A 21,264-nucleotide genomic window follows, 5' to 3' on the forward strand; every position below is an offset into this window, starting at 1 on the left:
CCATAAACAAAAAAATCACCACAGAGCATGTCTTGACAAACGATATCACAAACCATCACTACATTAGATATGTAGCTAGCCTTCCGACCATTATTTGCATTTGCTTTTTTTGCGGACAAGGACCAGACGTTGCTGTACCACTGAAAACTGTGTGTGTTGGGGGGGACCGGGGACTGTTGCAATTGGACGTGAAGCATTTCCAGAAATTGAAAAGAAATCCTCACAGACCGTATCTTGACATGTTTAACGATTTCAGAGACACCCTCTGACATTGTGCACATTCACTTATTGTTGTGTTTAGCAGGAAGTAAGGTTTTAAAAGTCCTTAAATGGAGAAATATTCCCAAAAGGAGTCAATATTTAACACGTCTGCACTTTGTCCGTGCAGATGACTTAAAGATGTATAAAGGGGTGACTCTGGGCGGGGTCCACACCGTGGAGGACGTACTTGGCGAGGGCACCTTCGGCGTGGTGGTCAAGTGCCGCAACACAGAGACCAACACCATGGTGGCCATCAAGGTCTTCAAGAACCAACAAAATTCTGTGAACGATGCCAAGGAGGAAATTTGCATCCTAAAGCAGTTGTGGAGTCTGGATCCTGACAAGTGCAACATTGTCCGGTGGGAAGGCTTCTTCTTCCACAAAGAGAACATCTGCCTCAATTTTGAACTCCTGGACCAGAACCTGCGGGAGTTCATGAAGCATCACAGCGCACTTTCCATCCAGCAGCTTCGGCCCGTGGTGCATCAATTGGCCACCGCGCTGTCCCACATGAGCAACATGGGGCTCGTCCATGCCGACATCAAACCCGAGAACATCATGGTGGTGGATCGCCGCCAGAAGCCACTCAAAGTCAAGCTGGCCGACTTTGGCCTGGCCAAAAATGTGTCGGACATCGTGCCGGGAGATTGCGTGCAGACGTTGTGGTACCGGGCGCCCGAAGTCATTCTGGGGATTCCCTTCAACGAGACGGTGGACGTGTGGTCGTTGGGATTAGTCGCCGTGGAGCTCGCCACGGGCCAGCCGCTGTATCCCGGGAGGACAGAGTACGACATTTTGAACTTTGTCACCAACACTCAGGGACAGCCGGCGGATTATGTGCTGGACTGCGGAAAGGAAGTGGATCAATACTTCCACAAGGAGTGCAACGGGGTCCACAGGTGGAAGCTCAAGTCACCCGAACAGTTCGCCAAGGAGACTGGATGCCAACCCAAAGGCGGGAGATCACTCATACTTAACTCTCTGGATGAGTTGAAGATGGTCATGGTGGAAATAGTTGGACAACAACCCACCGAGCAGCTCTTTGTCCGCTTAGTGAAGAAGATGCTGAACCTGGATCCCAATCTGAGGGTCAACTCCCAGAAGGTTCTGCTCCACCCTTTTTTCCATAGCTGCCCCTCTTGCAGCGGCCAGTCCGTGAGCTCCATTGACAAAGTGTCCAATGAGGAGGCGCAGTGCCAAGTCGATGAACGGTCGTCGTCATCCCAGATAGACTCCCTTATTCCAGAAACTCCCTCGATCCAAAACGATGCTGTCCCGTTGGAGGACTCGAAAGACAATCTAGTTGAGCCTAAAACAGATGCCAGGGAAGGTAGCTGCCTGGGAAGGTTATCCAGAAAGATTGTAGCGGCCTTACGGAAGATCAATACAGTTTTTCCAAAGATCAAATTATATAGCAACGCCCCCATTTCGTAACCACAGTTTATTGCTCGAGGGTACTTATCAGAACTAAAAAAATGAAAACATGGCTTTTAGGCTGTGGGAAGGGTTATGATGCCTGAGACATTGTGGTACAGGATGTCTGAAGTTGATCTGGAATCCCCTTCAATGAGACAGTGGATGTCCGGTCATCAGGATTGGAAAAGAAGACCGAACTTGACAGCAACAACCCGATTTCACAATTGTTTACCTCTACCGAGAAAGATCCTTGCAAAAAACTACGTACACGATGGCAGTGGCTCAGTGGCTTTGGGAACTGATATTCCTGGAGACGTTGTGGTACTTCTGAAGTCATTGTTTTCGGATTAAACTCTCCAGCAATAGCCCAATTTAGAATTTTTATTTTTTTACCTCTTGCACAATCACAGCTCTTCTGTGATTGATAAAAAATATTACTTCCATAGCAGCAGTGACTAAGTGTCTTTGGAAACAGATATCATGGCTGATTTTGTAAAGGTGTCTGAAGTTATCTTGGGGAGTTACAGTAGATGTGATCGCAGGGACACCCCAATTTCCTAACAATGTTTGATTTTATTTATTTTTTTAAATCTCCGAGTATATATTGGAATGTAAAAACAAAATAGCTCAGTGGCCTTGGGAATGGATATCGTGCCTGTAGATATTGCTCTATTGATTTTGGGATTCACTTGAACGAGACTGTGGATATGTGGCCACTGGTACCACTGGTACTGGAAAAGATGACCAAACTCTACACCAGTGCTCCCATTTCCCTAATTTTTACCTCCACCGAGCATGATCCGTGCTTTAGTATGATTGCCTATTTTTTTTTTTTTTACATCTTTATTTTTGTAAAATTCTTATTTTATTATTATTTTCAATTTTTAATATTTTATTTTCAATTTTTAATTTTTAATTTTTTTTTTCTTTTTTCTTTTGTATTTTTTATTTTTTATTTTTTATTTATTATTATTATTTTTTTTATATCTTTATTATTTTTTTTATTTCTTATTTTTTATTTTTTATTCTCAATAAATTGTACATTTTATTTATTCGTAAAATATTACGACTTTTTCTCAAAAACAAAATGTTATTCTTGAAAGATTACGACTCGGAGAAGGCTTTCGACTGTCCCTTGAATTCTTGTGGAGGACTGGACCCACTGACACGGGCCCTTCAGTCCTTGGACAACTTGTCAGAGTTTCTTCCACATTGGCGGCAGTAAGTCGGATTAATTTCCGTTAAGGCTTGGACTCCGCCAGGGCTGTCGTTTATCACCGATTCTGTTCATAACCTATATGGACAGAATTTGTAGATGCAGCCAAGGCATTGAAGGGGTCCGGTTTGGTGGCCTCAGTATTGCATCCCTGCTTTTTGCACAAGATGTTGTCCTGTCGGCTTTCTCAAGCCGCAATCTTCAACCCTTGCTGGAGGGATTCACAGCCAAGTGTGAAGTGGTTAGCACGAGAATCAGCATCTCTAAATCTGAGGCCATGGTCCTCAGTTGGAAAAGGGCGCAGTGCCCTCTCTGTGATCTATCCCCAAGTGAAGGAGTTTTATTTTTGGAGTCTTGTTCACGAGTGAGGCAAGACTGGAGCGGTAGATGAACAGGTGCCGCATCAGTGGATTTTGCATCAGTCTGTCGTGGTGAAAAAAGGCCAAGCTCTCAATTTAGCGGTCAACCTATGTTTCTACCCCAGATTCCTTCTTGGACTTGGATGATTAGAGCCAGAGGATCCTCCTTGGTGAGGTGTTGGCCCCGGGGAAGATCAAGGACACGCTGTACAGACTAGACCGTCACTCGGCTGACCTGGGAATGCCTCTGTGTCTGGAAAAACTGAACAAAGTGGCTGGACCTTAGACTGCTGCCTCCTTGACCCAATCCCTTGATCAGCAAAAGACTTTCTTTCGCTCTTTCTTCTTCTTGAAAAAATGTGTCTTCATTCACTGACATTTTCATTCACCAACTGCGGCTCAGTCGGTCGAGTGGGTTGTCGGGTGACTGAAGGGTTGTCAGTTTGAATACTGGCTCTGACTGTCCGTTGTTGAAGTGGTTTGTCTCGCAGTGCCTTGCAAGCCAGCAGCCGGCCGTTGGCGTTCGAATGTGTGCGTGAACGGGGGAACGTGAAGCACTGTGGCCACCGTGGTGTCGTTAAAGCGCAAAACAAGAGCACTCCATTTTTAAGGAAATGGATGATTCCGAGTTTCTACTTTAAAAAAAAACGACCTTATTCTCATAAGATTGCGACTTTATTCTTTTAACATTCTGAATCTATTAACATAGTAGCAGTAGTGTTATTTTCCTACCAGTGTGGCCCAAATACTCGTTAATAGGTGACGGTAATGTTTTGTTTTCTTCTTCTTAGCGTCATGTGTAGGCTGATCTCAGTTAAAACAAGATTTGAAATGACTGCTGTGCCCAAAATGTGTATTGGGGGAATAAGACCCCAGTTCCATCTAACACGCCACCGCTCGCTCTCTGGCCGGCCGGCCTTCGAGCGTCTCCTCACCGCTGGCGGCAGGCGTGGTGACTCGAGTTTGAACTCTTCTGGCAGCGTCCACACTTGAGCCTCCTGAGCTAAACGCAGCTCTGCGCCGCCCTGCGCTCCTTCATCAGCTTTTTCAACTTCCAAGCTGTGTGTGGAAGGACAGACATGGGCTGGGATATACACCATGTGGACAAAAGGATTTGGACACAGCTTTTCATCAATACAAGGTGGGATGAGAGTCTTAAGCATCTCGAACTATTCAAGTCAATATGAAGGCTTAGACTCAGAGAAATGACAGCTGATCGCTTGTAGGATATTTACTATATTCGTGCCAACTAGATTCCAACAAATAAGTTTGTCTCGGAATTACCTAGACTACAACAATTGTTCTCAAAAAAAATTAAATGTCATTTGATTACAACCTTTTCTAACAAAGAAATGTCATTCTTGTAAGACTACGGCAACCATTTTATTGAACTTTGTTATTGTTTTATTTCTTGAGCTATTAAAACCAATAAATCACTTTGATTTGAAGCATGATTCCCCGATAGGTCTTTTTGTCGTTGTTCTTTTTTACTGCTCGCGTGCCGACTAGACTGAAACACCGGATCCGCTTTCTTCGAAGACTCAGACTTTATGACGTAAAGTATTACGTTGGAAGATGAGGACTTTATTCTTTCGCAAAGTCGTTCTGTCCGAGGAGAATGCCTTTGTCTTCCAGAGCTACTCCTTTCATTTCTTGCGTCGTCTTTGGAGAAACAATACCATTACACTTTTGGGATCGTTTGTTGGGCTCAAAATAAAAGCTGAAGTCACTTTTGTGTACTAAAATGGGGAAGGATTGCTGTCCAAATGAGGCATTTTATAGTAAATTGACGTGCAATCATCCTGGTTTCCTGACTCCGGCACCATATGCCTGAATCAGGCACACATTGGTTCCCTTGAATTCAGAAATAAAAGGCATGTTTCATATACAACCCCAATTCCAATGAAGTTGGGACGTTGTGTTAAACATAAATAAAAACAGAATACAATGATTTGCAAATCATGTTCAACCTATATTTTATTGAATACAAAGACAATATATTTAATGTTCAAACTGATCAACTTTATTGCTTTAGCAAATAATCATGAACTTAGAATTTTATGGCTGCAACACGTTCCAAAAAAGCTGGGACGGGGTCATGTTTACCACTGTGTGACATCACCTTTTCTTTTAACAACATTCAATAAACGTTTGAGAACTGAGGACACTAATTGTTGAAGCTTTGTAGGTGGAATTATTTCCCATTCTTGCTTGATTTACAGCTTCAGCTGTTCGACAGTCCGGGGTCTCCGTTGTCGTATTTTACGCTTCATAATGCGCCACACATTTTCAATAGGAGACAGGTCTGGACTGCAGGCAGGCCAGTCTAGTACCCGCACTCTTTTACGACAAAGCCACGCTGTTGTAACAAGTGCAGAATGTGGTTTGGCAATGTCTTGCTGAAATACGCAGGGGCGTCCATGAAAAAGACGTGGCTCGGATGGCAGCATATGTTTCTCCAAAGCCTGTATGTACCTTTCAGCATCAATGGTGCCTTCACAGATGTGGAAGTTACCCATGCCATTGGCACTAACACAGCCCCATACCATCATAGTTGCTGGCTTTTGAACTTTGCATCCATAACGGTCCGAATGGTTCTTTTCCTCTTTGGCCCGGAGGACACGACGTCCACAATTTCCCAAAACAATTTGAAATACGGACTCGTCGGACCACAGAACACTTTTCCACTTTGCATCAGTCCATCCTAGATGAGCTCGGGCCCAGAGAAGCCGGCAGCCTTTCTGGGTGTTGTTGATAAATGGCTTTTGCTTTGCATAGTAGAGTTTCAAGTTGCACTTCCGGATGTAGCGCCGAACTGTATTTACTGACATTGGTTTTCTGAAGTGTTCCTGAGCCCACGCGGTGAGATCCTTTACACATTGATGTCGGTTTTTGATGCAGTGCCGCCTGAGGGATCGAAGGTCACGGCATTCAATGTTGGTTTTGGGCCTTGCTGCTTACATGCAATTATTTCTCCAGATTCTCTGAACCTTTTGATGATATTCTGGACCGTAGATGATGAAATCCCTAAATTCCTTGCAATTGTACGTTGAGGAACATTGTCCTTAAACTGTTGGACTATTTTCTCACGCACTCGTTCACAAAGAGGTGAACCTCGCCCCATCTTTGCTTGTGAAAGCTCCTTTTCTACCCAATCATGGCACCCACCTGTTCCCAATGAGCCTGTTCACCTGTGGGATGTTCCAAACAGGTGTTTGATGAGCATTCCTCAACTTTCTCACTCTTTTTTGCCACCTGTCCAAGCTTTTTTGGAACGTGTTACAGCCATCAAATTCTAGGTTAATGATTATTTGCAAAAAAAAAACCAATCAAGTTTATCAGGTTGAACATTAAATATCTTGTCTTTGTAGTGTATTCAAATAAATAGAGGTTGGACGTGGTTTGCAAATGATTGTATTCTGTTTTTATTTATGTTTAACACAACGTCTCAACTTCATTGGAATTGGGGTTGTATGTACGTCTAATGTACCAGATTCGCATCATGCTTAATGTATACACGCTTAATGTAGCATAACTGATTTCAAACTGGTCTAAATTGCTCGAGGACTCGGCATCATTTTGCACAATTGTCCCAAAAAACAAATCAATAAATTACACCGGCATTACCACATTACTGGTAACCTTTTATTGCTCAGTGACCGTGCTTTTATGTTTTTGTCTCAAAAGTATTCTCTGTCTGTCAGTTGTCGTACTCGAGCAGCTCCAACTACCGAGGACAAATTCCCTGTGTGTTTTTGACATACTTGGCAAATAAAGATGATTCTGATTGTGATATTTGTGATGACTGGCTTTTCCAATCGGTTCCGCATATTTCTGGCCGTTTTAGAGCATTGGGACTAATCTTTCAAGACCCACAGATTTGTCTCCGGTAGTTGGAGTCACTCTAGTATAACAGCAAACAGCAATTTAGAGCACTTTAAAGTGACCAAAAGTGCAACGATCTGCTACAGTGACGATTGCGCAAATGGTGCAGAGTTCTCAAACACGAGTGGCCAGGAGTAATCAACAACAGCGTGCAGCGTGATAAAACAGTGAGTGTACGAATAATGTAGAAGTGTCCCGACAGAGATGTGCAAAATTGGCAACGTGTTGTAATGAAATTGTAACCGTTAACCGTTTTCAAGAAGTTAATGGCAATGATGTTTGATCATTTATTGACAGATACACATTGAGCCGTTCGTCTTGAACCCCTTGCTCAGAGTTGTACGTCCGTGGCTTTTTACATGCCGTTCGTCATTCAGTAAAAAAACTGCTAAATGACACTTTTTTTTTTTTTTTTTTTTTCGTTTTCTGTTATTGATCAGACAATTTGAAAATGAGCCATATGCACTTCTAAGGCATCCGCATGAAAGTCGCGGCAGGATTTTGTTTGTTCTTCTGTTAAGCCAATGTGAGGAGCGAGAATGAGGAATGCTAAATGTTGTCATGTTGACGTCAACCACGACGGCGCGGGAGGGAACCAGCCAGAAAATCCAAACAGGAGGGAGATTTTCTTTAAGACCCGCATGGAAGATGGGGGCGAAAAAAGACATCTTGGCTCTCATCCTTCTTTGCGGGGAAGGAAAAAGTTGACGTTAATCCCCGAAATGAACATTTGTCATTCCTCAGCTGCTTCAATAGAAAATTGCCTTTGTTTACCCAAAAACACCACCCTGAAAAAAACACCACCACCCGGGCGTTTCGCTGCTGTCTGTCGCCTCGTTCTCGGGAGGGACACGCGTCGGTTCGCCGCATAACCGATCGACAATCGATCGACTCGATGGGCGCTGTCGGTTAACTCTTTCACTGCCGTGGAGTAGATTTTTCAACTGGTAGGTGTGGGAGAGGGTCTGGCCCAGTTTGTCTGTGAAATTCGGGTTTGTAATTGTCTGTGATGACCAACAGATCCCTGTAGGTGGCGCCCTTAAATCGCTTGGGATTTGAGATCAGCGCAGCTTTTGAGTAGAAGATAAAGATCAGGCGGTGAAACCTCGGCTTGTCACGCCGATCACGAAGGAGACAATTGCCAACGCCAAAATATTACCAACAAATTGCGATTCCTTCCACAAAATGTTTGCTTTCTCTGCTCTTGGTCAGAAACTAGAGTTTTTGCTGAAACCAACCCATCTCCCTGTCCACCTCAGGTTTGGCATTTTAGCTGCCTCATTTTTGTAAGAACACTGCAGTTGATGGACTTGTTGACGGTCACTTGTAGTTTGGCGTCGAGCTGCCGCATTCATTTCACAGCGTGCGCTGGCTGACCGCCAAACGACGCGCCGGCGGTCGAAAGCAACTTTGGACGTGCGGCGAGACCGCCGCATCGACGCGATGCCACTTTTCAATTAGAAGCAGGAAGCAAAACAAACACGACCGGAGCATTCAAAGGCAGCCGTTTCAATGAACGTGTCGCCGTGGCAACGGTAATTTATGGTCGCGTGGCGGCGACGCACCACACGGAATCGCTTCCCCGGTTTATTGCCGTCTTTGATTGCGTTTTGATTTTCTGTATTTATTTCAATGTTTCTGTTTATTATTTATAATTTATAATGTATCTCTTATTGAATTTGTATTGATTCACAGAAATACAAGCAGTCTGTTCCAGGTTCCGATTGTGGTCTTCATCAAACCTTTATTCGCCGTACAAGCAGTACATTTGTACTCAGGTGTCGACATTCTCAAGTGTCATAAAAGTGTAAGTTGGCACCAAAAGATTTATGTGGAAGCGTGCGCCGTGCCACGATAACAAAGTAGACTTAAACCTTCTTATCGATGATAAAGTAGGAGCGTTTAATCTTTTTTTCTTTTTTATTGACACGAACAAACAAGGAGCGAAGTTAAATCTCCTGATTGTTGACAAAGTGAGAAAAGAAAGTGAGACGTGCTGATTGGGGCGTTTGAGCGGAGAAGATAAGAAGGTTGAGATGTACTTTTCTTTTCCAAATGGGATTTTTTTTTTCCCGCCGCTCGCAGCCAAACGCGAATCTTCGGCTGAGCCGATTAGCTCGGAACGGGGACCGCTCGGCTTGCGTCCCGACTGGACGCCGCTCGTGTATTTTGCACGGCGGTGATCAAATGTCCTCGAAGTCCTCGGCAAAGTGCCGAAAAGTTCTTGTAGTGCGGCAAGTGCGTGTTATATTTAAACACGAGTCACGATTAACAACGCAAGAAAATTGACTTTAGTTACAACAGCAAATTAATTCAGAAGGATGAAAGCATCATTTTGAAAGAAAATCCGCTATATATATATATATATATATATATATGTATATATATATATATATATATATATATATATATATATACATACATACATTTATTTCGATTCTAATTTTAATTTATTTTCACTTTTTACCATGTTTTGTAACAACAACAAAAAATCTCTCAATTTTGAATTCCATTTTTTTAAATTCCATTTTGGCAGAAAATAATTCAGTATTTAAATTATTTTTTAAAAATGGTTAATTTCATTTTGGTTTTAGTGCCGTGATAAAGTATTAGCACCCTTCCCAAATTCTTATATTTTTCTGCATAATTTCCTTACTTGGTTTAAAATTAAATCATCAAGCAAATGTAAATATCAGACCAATATAACCCAAGTGAACTTAGAATGCTGTTTTTAAATGGTGATTTCATTTATGAAAAATTTTTTGATTAGTCCCAATTAATTTGTGATTTAACAAAGGGGGGCGGGGGGATTACTTTTCCACACAGGGCCAGGTAAATTTGAATTGTTTTTTTGTTTTTTTCCTTAACAAATGAACTCGCCATTTACAAACAGCATTTTAAGTTCACTTGTGTTAAAGTTGTCTGATATTTACGTTTTTGATTATGTTAAACATTAAAGTGGGGATAACAATGCAAAACATATCAGAATTTGAGAAGAGAGAGAGGGATGATTTTGCATTTTTGTTTTCATCCACACTATTAGTTTTTAATTTGGTTTGACATAATTACATTATTTGTCATTTCTTTTGTATTTTCATTTTATTTGAATGCATTTCATTTCATGTTTGTATGTTCTGTGTCTTTTCATGGATGTTTTTATGTGCCAAAATTGAGCAAATACGATAATGAATATATTGTAATGATAACGTAATCATACAAATAATGACAGTGTCTATTAATTCACTGAATGGCAAAATGATTTCATTTCTGTATTTTTATGAGAACATTTTTATTCATTGATTTTGGCCCCAAAAAACCGTTTGACTGCAGCGATGTGTTCAGGGAGCGCCGGGAAAGTTGATCCTTTCTCCTGTGTGTGCGGTCCGTCCGTCCGTCCGTCCGTCCGTCCGTGCCTCTCTCTCTCTCAGGTGGCGTGTGCATCGCCCAGTCCTTGAAGATCCCCCGCGAGCCCAAAGCGGGCGAGTTCGACAGGACGGTCCTGCGTCTGCTGGAGACGCCCAACGCCCGCGCCGTGGTCACCTTCGCGAGCGAGGACGACATCCGGTACGCAAAGCGGCCCCGGGCCGCTCCCGTTTAGCGGCTCCGTCCGCCCGTGCGGCATTCTTCAGCCCCAGCTTTTCTTTTGACCTTGAACGCCCCAAATCCACCTGATGGACCTCAAGAGACGTTCATTAGGCCACCGGAACAAACAAATATGTTGAAGGCATCGTGGTTAACTTTTTACGTTTTACACTTGGAGAACATTATTAAGTTTGATTAATTAAAATGAAATTTACTCTAAGTGTCAGCTGAGTATTTGACTGTTACTCTTAACAGTGGTTAACTTTTTTTTTTTTTTTTTTTACCCTTGTAAAGGTTATAGTCATCCTTTCTTTTGGATGCATTTTTAATAGTTTTTTTTTCTATTTTTTTTGCTTTATTTCATTGTATTTACACATTTTCATCTCATTGATTTCTTTTGTCTTAGTTTTGTATTTTATTTTACTTGATTTAATGTTTGAATACATGTATGAATGTAATTAATGTATTTATTTCTTTAAAAAAGGTTTTCCAAAATAATTTTTATTTTTACTTGTATTTATTTTCACATTTCAAAATAATTATGTATACTATTATTAATAATTTTATTATCGTATTTATGTATGTTTTTCCTTTTTTATGTATTTTTAAAATATCCATTTTTTATTTTACTTAATTGTATTCTATTATTTGTAGCTTATGTATATTTATGGTATTGAATGGAATCTTATGCCTTAAATTTATTGCAAATGTGTGGTCTGGTTAACTATATTAAATATTTTAACATTTGTTTCAATTTTTATTTCATTTTTTGTTCATGTGTATTTCATGTTTTCAGATTGGAATTCAAGTAATGCCTTTATTTCATTCACTTATTTTGTGTTTTGTTGTATGTATTGAAAAGCAATATTCATAGTATGTCTTGAATAAAATAAAAAGTGTTAAGAAAGCAAAATGCCAAGGAATGGGAAGTCGCATGACTTTGTAGCCATCTGATTGGTGCCCTCTCTCTCTCTCTCTCTCTCTCTCTCGCTCTCTCGTCTCTTCTGTTAACCAGCCGCATCCTGGACGCGGTCAGTCGCAACAACCTGACGGGTCACTTCCTGTGGGTGGGCTCCGACAGCTGGGGCTCCAAAATCTCGCCGGTGCTCCATCAGGAGCTCGTGGCCGAGGGAGCCGTCACCGTCCTGCCCAAGAGGGCGTCCGTCGACGGTGAGAACTAAAAACAAAGAAACAACATTCCGAAAACCCCCCAAAAAGAAACGGTCCTCCTGGTGGTGACTGACTTGTTTTGGTGTTTGTCGCTTAGCGTTCGATCGCTACTTCAAGAGCCGCTCGCTGGCCAACAACCGCCGCAACGTTTGGTTCGCTGAATTCTGGGAAGTAAACTTCGGATGCAAGCTGGGCACGCACGGCAAGCAAACAGGAGCGGCCAAAAAGTGCACAGGTGAGAGCGCAGATCCATGGGGGACGCCAGTCGACAAAGGGAAGAAGAAAAATTCTTCTTCAAAAAAAGAAAAAGACATCTAAAAGTTTCATATGAAAAAGAACACAAAATAGAAACAACTCTTGTAAATTAAAAAATGATAAGACAAGCCGCTCAATAAAAAAAAGAAACGAAATTAGTATAAAAAATTAAATTAAAAGTAAATTAGTATAGTATAAAAAAAGTATAAGAAAGAAGAAAAGACATACAAGTATAAAAACAACAAACACTAATTGTTAATCAAAAATGGTAGCACTTAAGTCGCCAAATGAACAAAGAAAGGAAAAGAAATGAAAACTGAAAACAAAAAGATTTCAAAATGATCAAGTTTGAAAAAAGTTTCAGGGGGGTACCGACGATATTTCTGGCAGTCCTGATTGTCCTTTGCAGTCGGAGTTTGTCCTTTTTTTGTGGCAGCACCAAACCAGACTGTGATGGATGAACACAGAACCGATTCGATGACCGCTGTGTCGAACTGCCTCAACAGCTCCCGTGGCAGGCCGAGCTTCCTCAGAAGCCGCAGGACGTACATCCTCTGCTGGGCCTTTTTGAGGATGGAGTTGATGTTGATCACCCACTTCAGGTCCTGAGAGACTGTAATTCCCAGGAACTTCAAGGTTCGACACAGGGCAGTCGGACAGCGTGAGGGGCAGCTGTGGCGAAGGATGCCTGCTGAAGTCCACGATCATCTCTACAGTCTTGAGCGTGTTCAGCTCCGGGTTGTGTCGCCCGCACCGCAGCTCCAGCCGCTCCGCTTCCTGTCAATACGCAGACTCGTCACAGTCTTTGACGAGGCCGACGACTGCGGTGTCGTCTACAAACTTCAAGAGTTTGACAGCCGTGTGCGTTGAGGTGCGGTCCTTCGTCTAGAGAGAGAAGAGCAGCGGAGAGAGGACGCGTCCGTGGGGCGCCCCGGTGCTGGTGGTGCGAGTGGATGAGGTGGTGTCCCCCAGTCTCACCTGCTGTGTCCTGCCCGTCACGAAGCTGTAAATCCACCGGCAGATGGCAGGCGAGACGCCGACCTGGAGAAGCTTGGAGGAGAGGAGTTCGGTGAAGATGGTGTTGAACGCTGAGCTGAAGTCCACGAACAGGATCCTCGCATAGGTCCCCGCACCGTCAAAGTGTTCTTGGATAAAGTGCAGTCCCGTGTTGACTGCGTCATCCACAGACCTGTTTGCACGTCTTTGTCCACGCCTTGTTTTTCCTTGAAAGTCCAGCTCGTTCAATTTAAATTGGGGAGACAGCTAAGCGATGTGGTTTGCCTGTAAATGTGGATGCTTTGCCATGAAACGCACAAGATATTAGCAAAATCCGCCGTGTGTGTTTATCATGACAAGACGCACAAAAATCCAATAGAACTTATGCTATGAAACGCACTGGTTGACAGGCACTCTAGTTTGAAATTTCTGGGAACGAAAATCTTTGCATCCGGCACCGGTGTATCTGATTGACACAAAATCCGGCAAACAATTTTGGCCATTTCTAGGGTTCATTCCTGAACAACCTCTTAGTAGAAAATTCACCCAAACACCAGCAAATTTGAATCGGGTCTACTAGACAGATTTCAGCGTTGGCCTGGCATCCAAAATCGATGGTCACCATTGAGCGCCAAACCGTACTCTTTCTCGCTTGGTCCGGCAGGCCTGGAGAAGGTGGGCCGCGACTCCACGTACGAGCAGGAGGGCAAAGTCCAGTTCGTGATGGATGCCGTGTACGCCATGGCACACGCCCTGGACCGCGTTCACCGCCAGCTGTGTGCCGGGCAACCGGGTCTGTGCCCGCGCATGGCCAACGTGGACGGCAAGGAGCTGCTTCCGCACATTCGCGCCGTCAACTTCAACGGTAACAGACTATTCGACCATTTTTTAAATAATATGTATAGTCTTGTAATATATCATGGTTCATTCACAGAGGAGTATTTGTTGTGTAATATAACAGCCAGCACTTGCCAGAAATCCCTGCAACTCCTGTCATAACAAGCTCATTGCAATTTGTGTCTATGTTTTTTTTAAAAATAGATTTATTATATTTTTCACCCAAGGCCAATACAGTAGACTGTTGTCCCATGGAGGACACAGCCAGACTCGAACAGAAGATCCTCCAGTAACTTTCATGGACAAGAAAGCCGCTTAGAATATTTTCAATATTTTTCATTTTAATTGAATATTTTTCACTCGTCAATCCAATACAGCAGATTGTTGTACCAAGGATACATACATACATATATATATATATATATATATATATATATTTTTTTTTTTTTTTTTGACTTGGGCGGTTGTACTTGACTTGGGCGGTATTTGCCACAAATCTCTTTAAAAAATATGTTTTGGTATATTGGGCGGCCCGACTGGTTAGCACATCCGCCTCACAGTTGTGAAGTTGCGGGTTCGAATCCGGCCTCGCCTTCGTGGCGTTTGCATGTTCCCCCTGTGCCGGCGTGGCTTTTTTCCGGGTACTCCGGTTTCCTCCCACATTCCCAAAACATGCAAGGTAGGTTGATTGAAGACTCTAAATTGCCCGGAGGTGTGAATGTGAGTGCGAATGGTTGTTTGTTTCAACGTGTCCTCCGACTGGCTGGCGACCAGTTCAGGGTGTACCCCGCCTCTCGTCTGTAGTCGGCTGGGATAGGCGCCAACATACCCGCGACCCGCCTGAGTATAAGCGCTATGGAAAATGAATGGATGGATGTTTTGGTATTTGGTATCCTGTGTAGGAGTCCGCCGGTGCTGACAAAAAAAATCAAGAATTAGTGGAATAACTGCTGTGCATGGCGGCGCATTTGAGGCTTCCCCAGTGTCGCCGCGTCGCCCAGCGAACATCGAAGCGTTGATGCAAACGAGAGCGAGAGCGGAGCTTCCTTTTCTGCGTCACTTCACCTGAGGCGCCAGTTACCCATCACGTTTGCGCACAAACGAAACCAACAGAGGGGCGCCGGACGCGAATGGCTAATTGCTAATTCATCCGTGCTGCTTGCCCATGTGTTTCTTTCGAGAGAGGCGCGCAAGGGTGTGCTCCAGTTGACTGCTAATGTTAGCGCATTGCCCGCGGCGACACGATCGTGTTGGACAGCCAACGCTTACCGGGAGGCACTAAAAATGCACGCTAGCCTGTTTTTTTGTTTTCGTTTTATTTCCTGTTGACCAGGGATGGGAAGTCCAGGCGTAAATACGTCAAGTGTGGCAAAGTGCTAACGAAGCGTGGTAAGCGGGGTCAGCGGGGTCATTTCCTCACACTTCCTGGAAGTTTTTGGGTCACATTTTGCCTGGCCTCGATGTTGAGAGTGGTAAGAAAAATGTTGGGAAGAGTTGGTCCATGTAAGACACAACCGCTACTTGCCAAATCTTCCTGCAGCTCCTTTCATGAAAAAAAAAAAAAGGAATTTATTTTTTACATTTTTCACCCTAAATGTTAATATTTGGATTTTTATTTGGGATGTGGATTTTGACAATGATAATATAATTACATGGCTCAACTAGATAGCTAATATCATCATCATAAGGTATCGGCACGCTCACGTGTCGGGACATCGAGTCCATATGAGGTGGCGAAAACAGCGTGATGCTGATGTGATCATAAAGTATCAACGTGATTATGCATCAGAGTCAGGTCCTTGTGAGCTGCTTAAAACACAAAGTGACGATAAAGTAGCATCGTGGTTATGCGTCGCAGTCGAGTACTAATGACATCCGTGTCGCTGCCTTGAAGTTGAACGGAATTTAGCAGCAAACATGGAAACAAAATGGAGCTCGCAACCATAGGTTCATTCGAGGGTCATTTGTCCAGGATTCCCGTGCAGACAAACGCCCCCTGCTGGCCAAAACCTTGATTGTCATATCAACGAGTGAAGCAACCTTTTTGCTGTCCTCAATAATCTGGCAACAAAAAATGTCATCTGAAGTTTCGCAATCAATAAAGCCTTTTAGTTTGACACTTTCATGTTTAGACAAATATAAGCCAAGTGAACTTGGTTTTTGAATGGTGATTTGATTTATTAAGGCAAAAAAAAGGTCATGCAAACTGCATTTGAATCAGATTCAAGTCCGGACTTTGACGAGGCCACTCCAAAACCTTCATTTGTTTTTTTTAAAGCCATTTAGAAGTTGACTCGCTGGTGTGTTTTGGATCGTTATCCTGCTGCAGACCCCAAGTGCGCTTCAGCTTGAGGTCACAAACTGAACATTCTCCTTCAGGATTTTCTATTAAAGAGCGGAATTCATGGTTCCATCAATCACAGTAAGTTGTCCAGGTCCTGAAGGAGCACCACCACGTTTGACAATTGCTATGATGTTCTTTTTCTGAAATGCTGTGCTACATTTACGCCAGATGGAACGAGGCACACACCTTCCAAAAAGCTCAACTTTCATCTCTGCCATTGATGCCATTTTTGCCCAGTCTCCTCCTCCTTGTTGTGTCTTGAACTCTGACCTTAACTGAGGCAAGGGAGGCCTGCAGTTCTTTAGAAGATGTCCTGAGTTCCTTTGTGGGCTCCCGGATGAGTCATTGCTGTTCTCTTGGGGTAATCTTTGTCGGCCCGCCACTCCTGGAAACGTTCACCACTGTTCCATGTTTTCTCCATGTGAGGATAATGGCTCTCCCTATGGTTCGCTGGAATCCTAAAGCTTTGGAAATGGCTTTGTAACCCTTTCCAGACTGATAGATGTCAACGACTTTATTTCTCGACTGCTCTGGAATTTCTTTGCATTGCGTCATTTTATTGCAGCTTCAACTCTTCTGGGAAGGCTTTCCGCAAGGTTTAGGAGTGGTTTTGTGAGGGGTTCTGACCATCCCCAAACTGATCTGGCAACATTTGCAGTAAAAGGAACACTGAACGAGATTTGGGACAATTGAACAGTTTCCGCATGAAAGCTTTCTGTTCCAACATGACCAAGACAAGACTAATTCACTCAGAATCAGAATCAGAATGCAACGTCGCCATCTCCAGGGAACTGTTTGTCATTACAGTGGTTTACAAACCTAAATTTCACAGACAAGCTGGGCGAGACCCTCTTCCATGCCAACCTGTTGAAAAACATAATCGTCGGTGGCGGTAAACAGTGAATGTGAGATTGTCATAGAAATGCCAAAAATAGATTTGCGTTTTATTTTGTCATCTGTTCTAAGTCACTTCCTGTCCCGACAGGAAGCGCCGGAACGCCGGTGACATTCAACGAGAACGGCGACGCCCCCGGCCGCTACGATATCTTCCAGTACCAGATCAGCGAGCGCTCCGCCCCCGAGTACAAGGTCATCGGGCAATGGACCAATCGGCTGCACCTCGACGTAAGCTCCGCCTTTTTCTTCATCATCATCCAAATAAATCTGTACGTGAACTAAGGGCCACTCGAACCCAAAGTTTAAGCTAACCGTCAAGCAGCCTGCGTGTTGAGCGCCTCTGGGCTTGATCCCAAACTTTGGACAGTCTGTCTTTTACCACAACGTCCCACGATCTAGCAAAAACGCTGCGATATAAAAGCAAATATGCTCGATGATAATATCGGTGATTTCGTGACACTGCGAAAGGTGAATGACAAAGTGGCGCAAAGCGGAGCTTTCATGAGAAATCCTAACGTCGCTGAATTCGTTGTCTAATTTGGTAATAAATTTGGGTCTCCCCTGGCAGATGTCGGCGCTGAAGTTTGCTTCCGCCGGCGGCGGTGCCGCGCCTCCCGCTTCGTCGTGCAGCGTGCCGTGCGGGCCGGGCGAGCGTAAGAAAGCGGTGAAGGGCGTGCCCTGCTGTTGGCACTGCGAGCGCTGCGAGGGCTACCACTTCCTGGCCGGCCAGTTCTCCTGCCAGCTGTGCCCGTACGAGCAGCGACCCGACCGGAACCGCAGCGGCTGCCGACCCATCCCGGTTATACGGCTGGAGTGGCACTCGCCCTGGGCGCTGGTGCCCGTCCTCATCGCCGTGCTGGGCATCTCCGCCACCGCTTTCGTGGTGGGCACCTTCGTGCGCTACAACGACACGCCCATCGTGCGGGCGTCCGGGCGGGAGATGAGCTACGTGCTTCTGACGGGCATCTTCCTGTGCTACGTCGCCACCTTCCCCATGATGGCGCCGCCCGATGTCGCCGTGTGTTCCCTCCGCCGCATTTTCCTGGGTCTCGGCATGTCCTTCAGCTACGCAGCTCTGCTTACCAAAACCAACCGCATCCACCGCATCTTCGCCCGCGGCAAGACGGCGGTGGCGGCGCCCCGCTTCATCTCGCCCGCCTCTCAGCTGACGATCGCGTCCTCCCTGGTGGCCGTGCAGCTGGCGGGCGTGTCGGCGTGGTTCGCCGCCGAGCCGCCTCACGCCCTGGTGGACTACGGCGAGCAGCGTACGCCGGACCCCCGGCACGCGCGGGGGGTGCTGAAGTGCGACATCTCCGACCTGGCGCTCATCTGCTCGCTGGGCTACAGCATCCTCCTGATGGTCACGTGCACCGTCTACGCCATCAAGACGCGAGGCGTGCCGGAGACGTTCAACGAGGCCAAGCCCATCGGGTTCACCATGTACACCACCTGCATCATCTGGCTGGCTTTCATACCCATCTTCTTCGGAACGGCACAGTCGGCGGAGCGGGTGAGTTTTGCAAAATGTTGAACCCGGCACGGTGAACTGCCTCACAGTTCTGATGTTGCGGGTTCAATCTTCCATCTCTTCATCAAGTGGGCTATCTTGGTCTCCATGTTTTCAGTGATTTATTTGTCAAAATGAAAGCAGAAGTCCTGGTCCCGTTACGTGGCCCCTCACATCCCACCTCCTCCATTCCCAGATGTACATCCAGACGGCCACGCTGACCGTGTCGCTCAGCCTGAGCGCCTCCGTGTCGTTGGGGATGCTCTACGTGCCCAAGGTCTACGTCATCGTCGTGCACCCGGAGCGGAACGTCCCCAAGCGCAAACGCAGCTTCAAGGCCGTCGTCACCGCCGCCGCCGTGACCGCCAAACTGTCCCAGTTGGCGGCCGAGCGACCCAACGGTGAAGTGAAGACCGAGCTCTGTGAGGGTGTGGTGGCCGCAGGTCAGTGGGGGGATTTGCATCCAGTCCATTAATCATTTTAGCAATATTGCCGATATTGCCGATTGTCCGTCACATTGAAGCACTTTTTTTTTTTTTTTTTTACTGTACAGTAAAAGATTGTTGTTTTTTTGTTTTTTTGTTTTTTTTGTATGGTCTAAAGCCACCAGTGCAGTACGAAGTTATTGTAAATACATTTTGAAAATGTGTGAAAGTTTCACATTTTATCCGAACTTACCACACCAAAAAGAATTAGGATAATAATCATACAAAATATACAGTCCAAGACAATTATTCTTTTCTTAAGAGTCAACATATACCGGATCAAAAACCGCCACCACAAAACCGAGATACGCACCGAACCGAAGCGTGGATTTTGTGAATTGTTCCACCCTTAATCAATACGCTTCTCAAACGTGGCTTCGCGCTGTTTTCTCTCCGCAGTTCTACCGACAAAAACCACCTATGTCAGCTACGCCGACAACAACATCTGAAACAAACCCGAACAGGACTTTGTGGACCGTCTTCAGAGTCCGGTCCAGTCCAGGAACTCTGCAAGTAACTGACTAGACTGAACTTAAAGTGTACAGAGGGGGACGAACACGAAAAACTTAGAGGGCCAGAAGTGGAACCTGCCCAAGAAGATCAAAACGAGAGAGCTAAATCGTTGGGGACCAAACGTATTTGCTGTTCTGCTCATTGTAAGTGGAAAAGAAAAGGTGTCGTTATTACGTTTTGGAAGCTTGTCCCACTTTTCGTTCGTCTGTTCACATGTTGAGAGTCTGTCACTGTTTTTGAACGTGCACAAATGGAAATGAAGCGAAGCGTGCTCGGCTTTCAACAAATGATTTCTTTTTCTGATTAAAAGGAAAAACAGATTACACTCCGCCTCCGATGATGCTTCAACTGCAACGATAGCGAACCAGGCTTATTGTCTTTGGAACACAACCGTGTCGCCGTCCGTCCAACCGCTCGGCCGTCAATCCAATGTGTCAGTAGGAGCCGGTGATCCATTTAAAGTATACAATGATCCCACTTCTGATCCTTTCCTTCCAGCGATCCATCAATTCAGTGGTCAATCCTTCCAGTTGTCAATTTACCCAGTAGCCTGCTTATTCAGTGATTCTTGCATCCAGCGATCCAGCTAGTAACTGCTCGATCCGTGCATCCATAGCTCACCCTAATGAGAGCCATTTATCTAGCGGTCCAGGTCGCGGTGCCTGTGAGCATTCTCATTCATCCAGGTCATTTCATTCCCAGGACATCGACTCGATCGCAACTGGACTCTTCTGGTTGTCGTAGAACGAGCCTATCGGGCGAACTGCTGAAGTCTGCGCGGATGAGAGGTGAAATGGAATCTTAGCTGTCCAGTTGCGATCCATTCAATGCCCTGAGAAGGATCCATCCGCCGTGTGCCTTCGTGGCGTGATCAAGTTCAGTTATCAGTCTACCCAAGGCCTCTCCTACGGTGAGCAATACAGTGATGGATCCTCTGGTTTCCAGCGAGCAGTATCTCCACATTTCTAGCACGGCGTCATCCATCCAGCGAGAGGCAGGCCCAGTGATCCGCACTCATGTGTTTCAAAATACCCTCAAAGATAAATACTTGATACCCCCACGACGGGTAGGGCGACTAGCTGGTCTCGACCTAAAACGTAGCCGGCAGGAAGTCGGGCGTGCCGTGCGTCTCGTTACAGACGATGGGGAGCGACCGATCGATGCGGTCCATGGCGGCGGCGCGACGGGCGCGCCGGATCAATGCGGGCTGCCGGCGGGAGCTCGTCATGCATGTAATGGATAGTTCCGCATCTCCAGGCAGAGCTGACGAAGCTTGGCTGCTTCCAGACTTTAGTTCCCCGGACTCAACTCCCGAGAAGAGAAACACCTGCAGCTGCGTGAAAGCAAAATTCCAGATGAGAAAAGTGGAAATCGGAGATTGTAAACGAAGCGGCGCACTCGTGATGAAGCTCACATTATTCCGTGGGTGCTGAAAGACCAGTCAGGTTTTTTAAAAACACCTGCCAGGCAACGAGACATACTCGGCAAATAATAAAGATTTATTCTGATTCTGACTTAAATAGCTGCAATATGATGTTTTA

At 45.1% G+C, this 21,264-nt stretch overlaps 1 protein-coding gene across 1 annotated transcript in view; it reads left to right on the plus strand.

Annotated features, from left to right (window-relative positions):
- Positions 1 to 19,994, plus strand: part of LOC133402589 (metabotropic glutamate receptor 8-like) — a 32,229-nt gene extending 12,235 nt beyond the window's left edge. The window contains exons 3-10 of the mRNA XM_061676491.1: positions 10,566 to 10,701; positions 11,735 to 11,889; positions 11,987 to 12,124; positions 13,805 to 14,005; positions 17,307 to 17,446; positions 17,787 to 18,728; positions 18,922 to 19,168; positions 19,610 to 19,994. Coding sequence (XP_061532475.1) covers positions 10,566 to 10,701; positions 11,735 to 11,889; positions 11,987 to 12,124; positions 13,805 to 14,005; positions 17,307 to 17,446; positions 17,787 to 18,728; positions 18,922 to 19,168; positions 19,610 to 19,659 — 2,009 coding nt within the window. The 3' untranslated portion in view covers positions 19,660 to 19,994. The remainder of the gene's footprint in view (positions 1 to 10,565; positions 10,702 to 11,734; positions 11,890 to 11,986; positions 12,125 to 13,804; positions 14,006 to 17,306; positions 17,447 to 17,786; positions 18,729 to 18,921; positions 19,169 to 19,609) is intronic.
- Positions 19,995 to 21,264: the final 1,270 nt, after the last annotated feature.

The sequence above is a fragment of the Phycodurus eques genome, chromosome 5 (genome assembly GCF_024500275.1).
Source record: "Phycodurus eques isolate BA_2022a chromosome 5, UOR_Pequ_1.1, whole genome shotgun sequence".
Classification (NCBI taxonomy): Eukaryota; Metazoa; Chordata; class Actinopteri; order Syngnathiformes; family Syngnathidae; genus Phycodurus; species Phycodurus eques.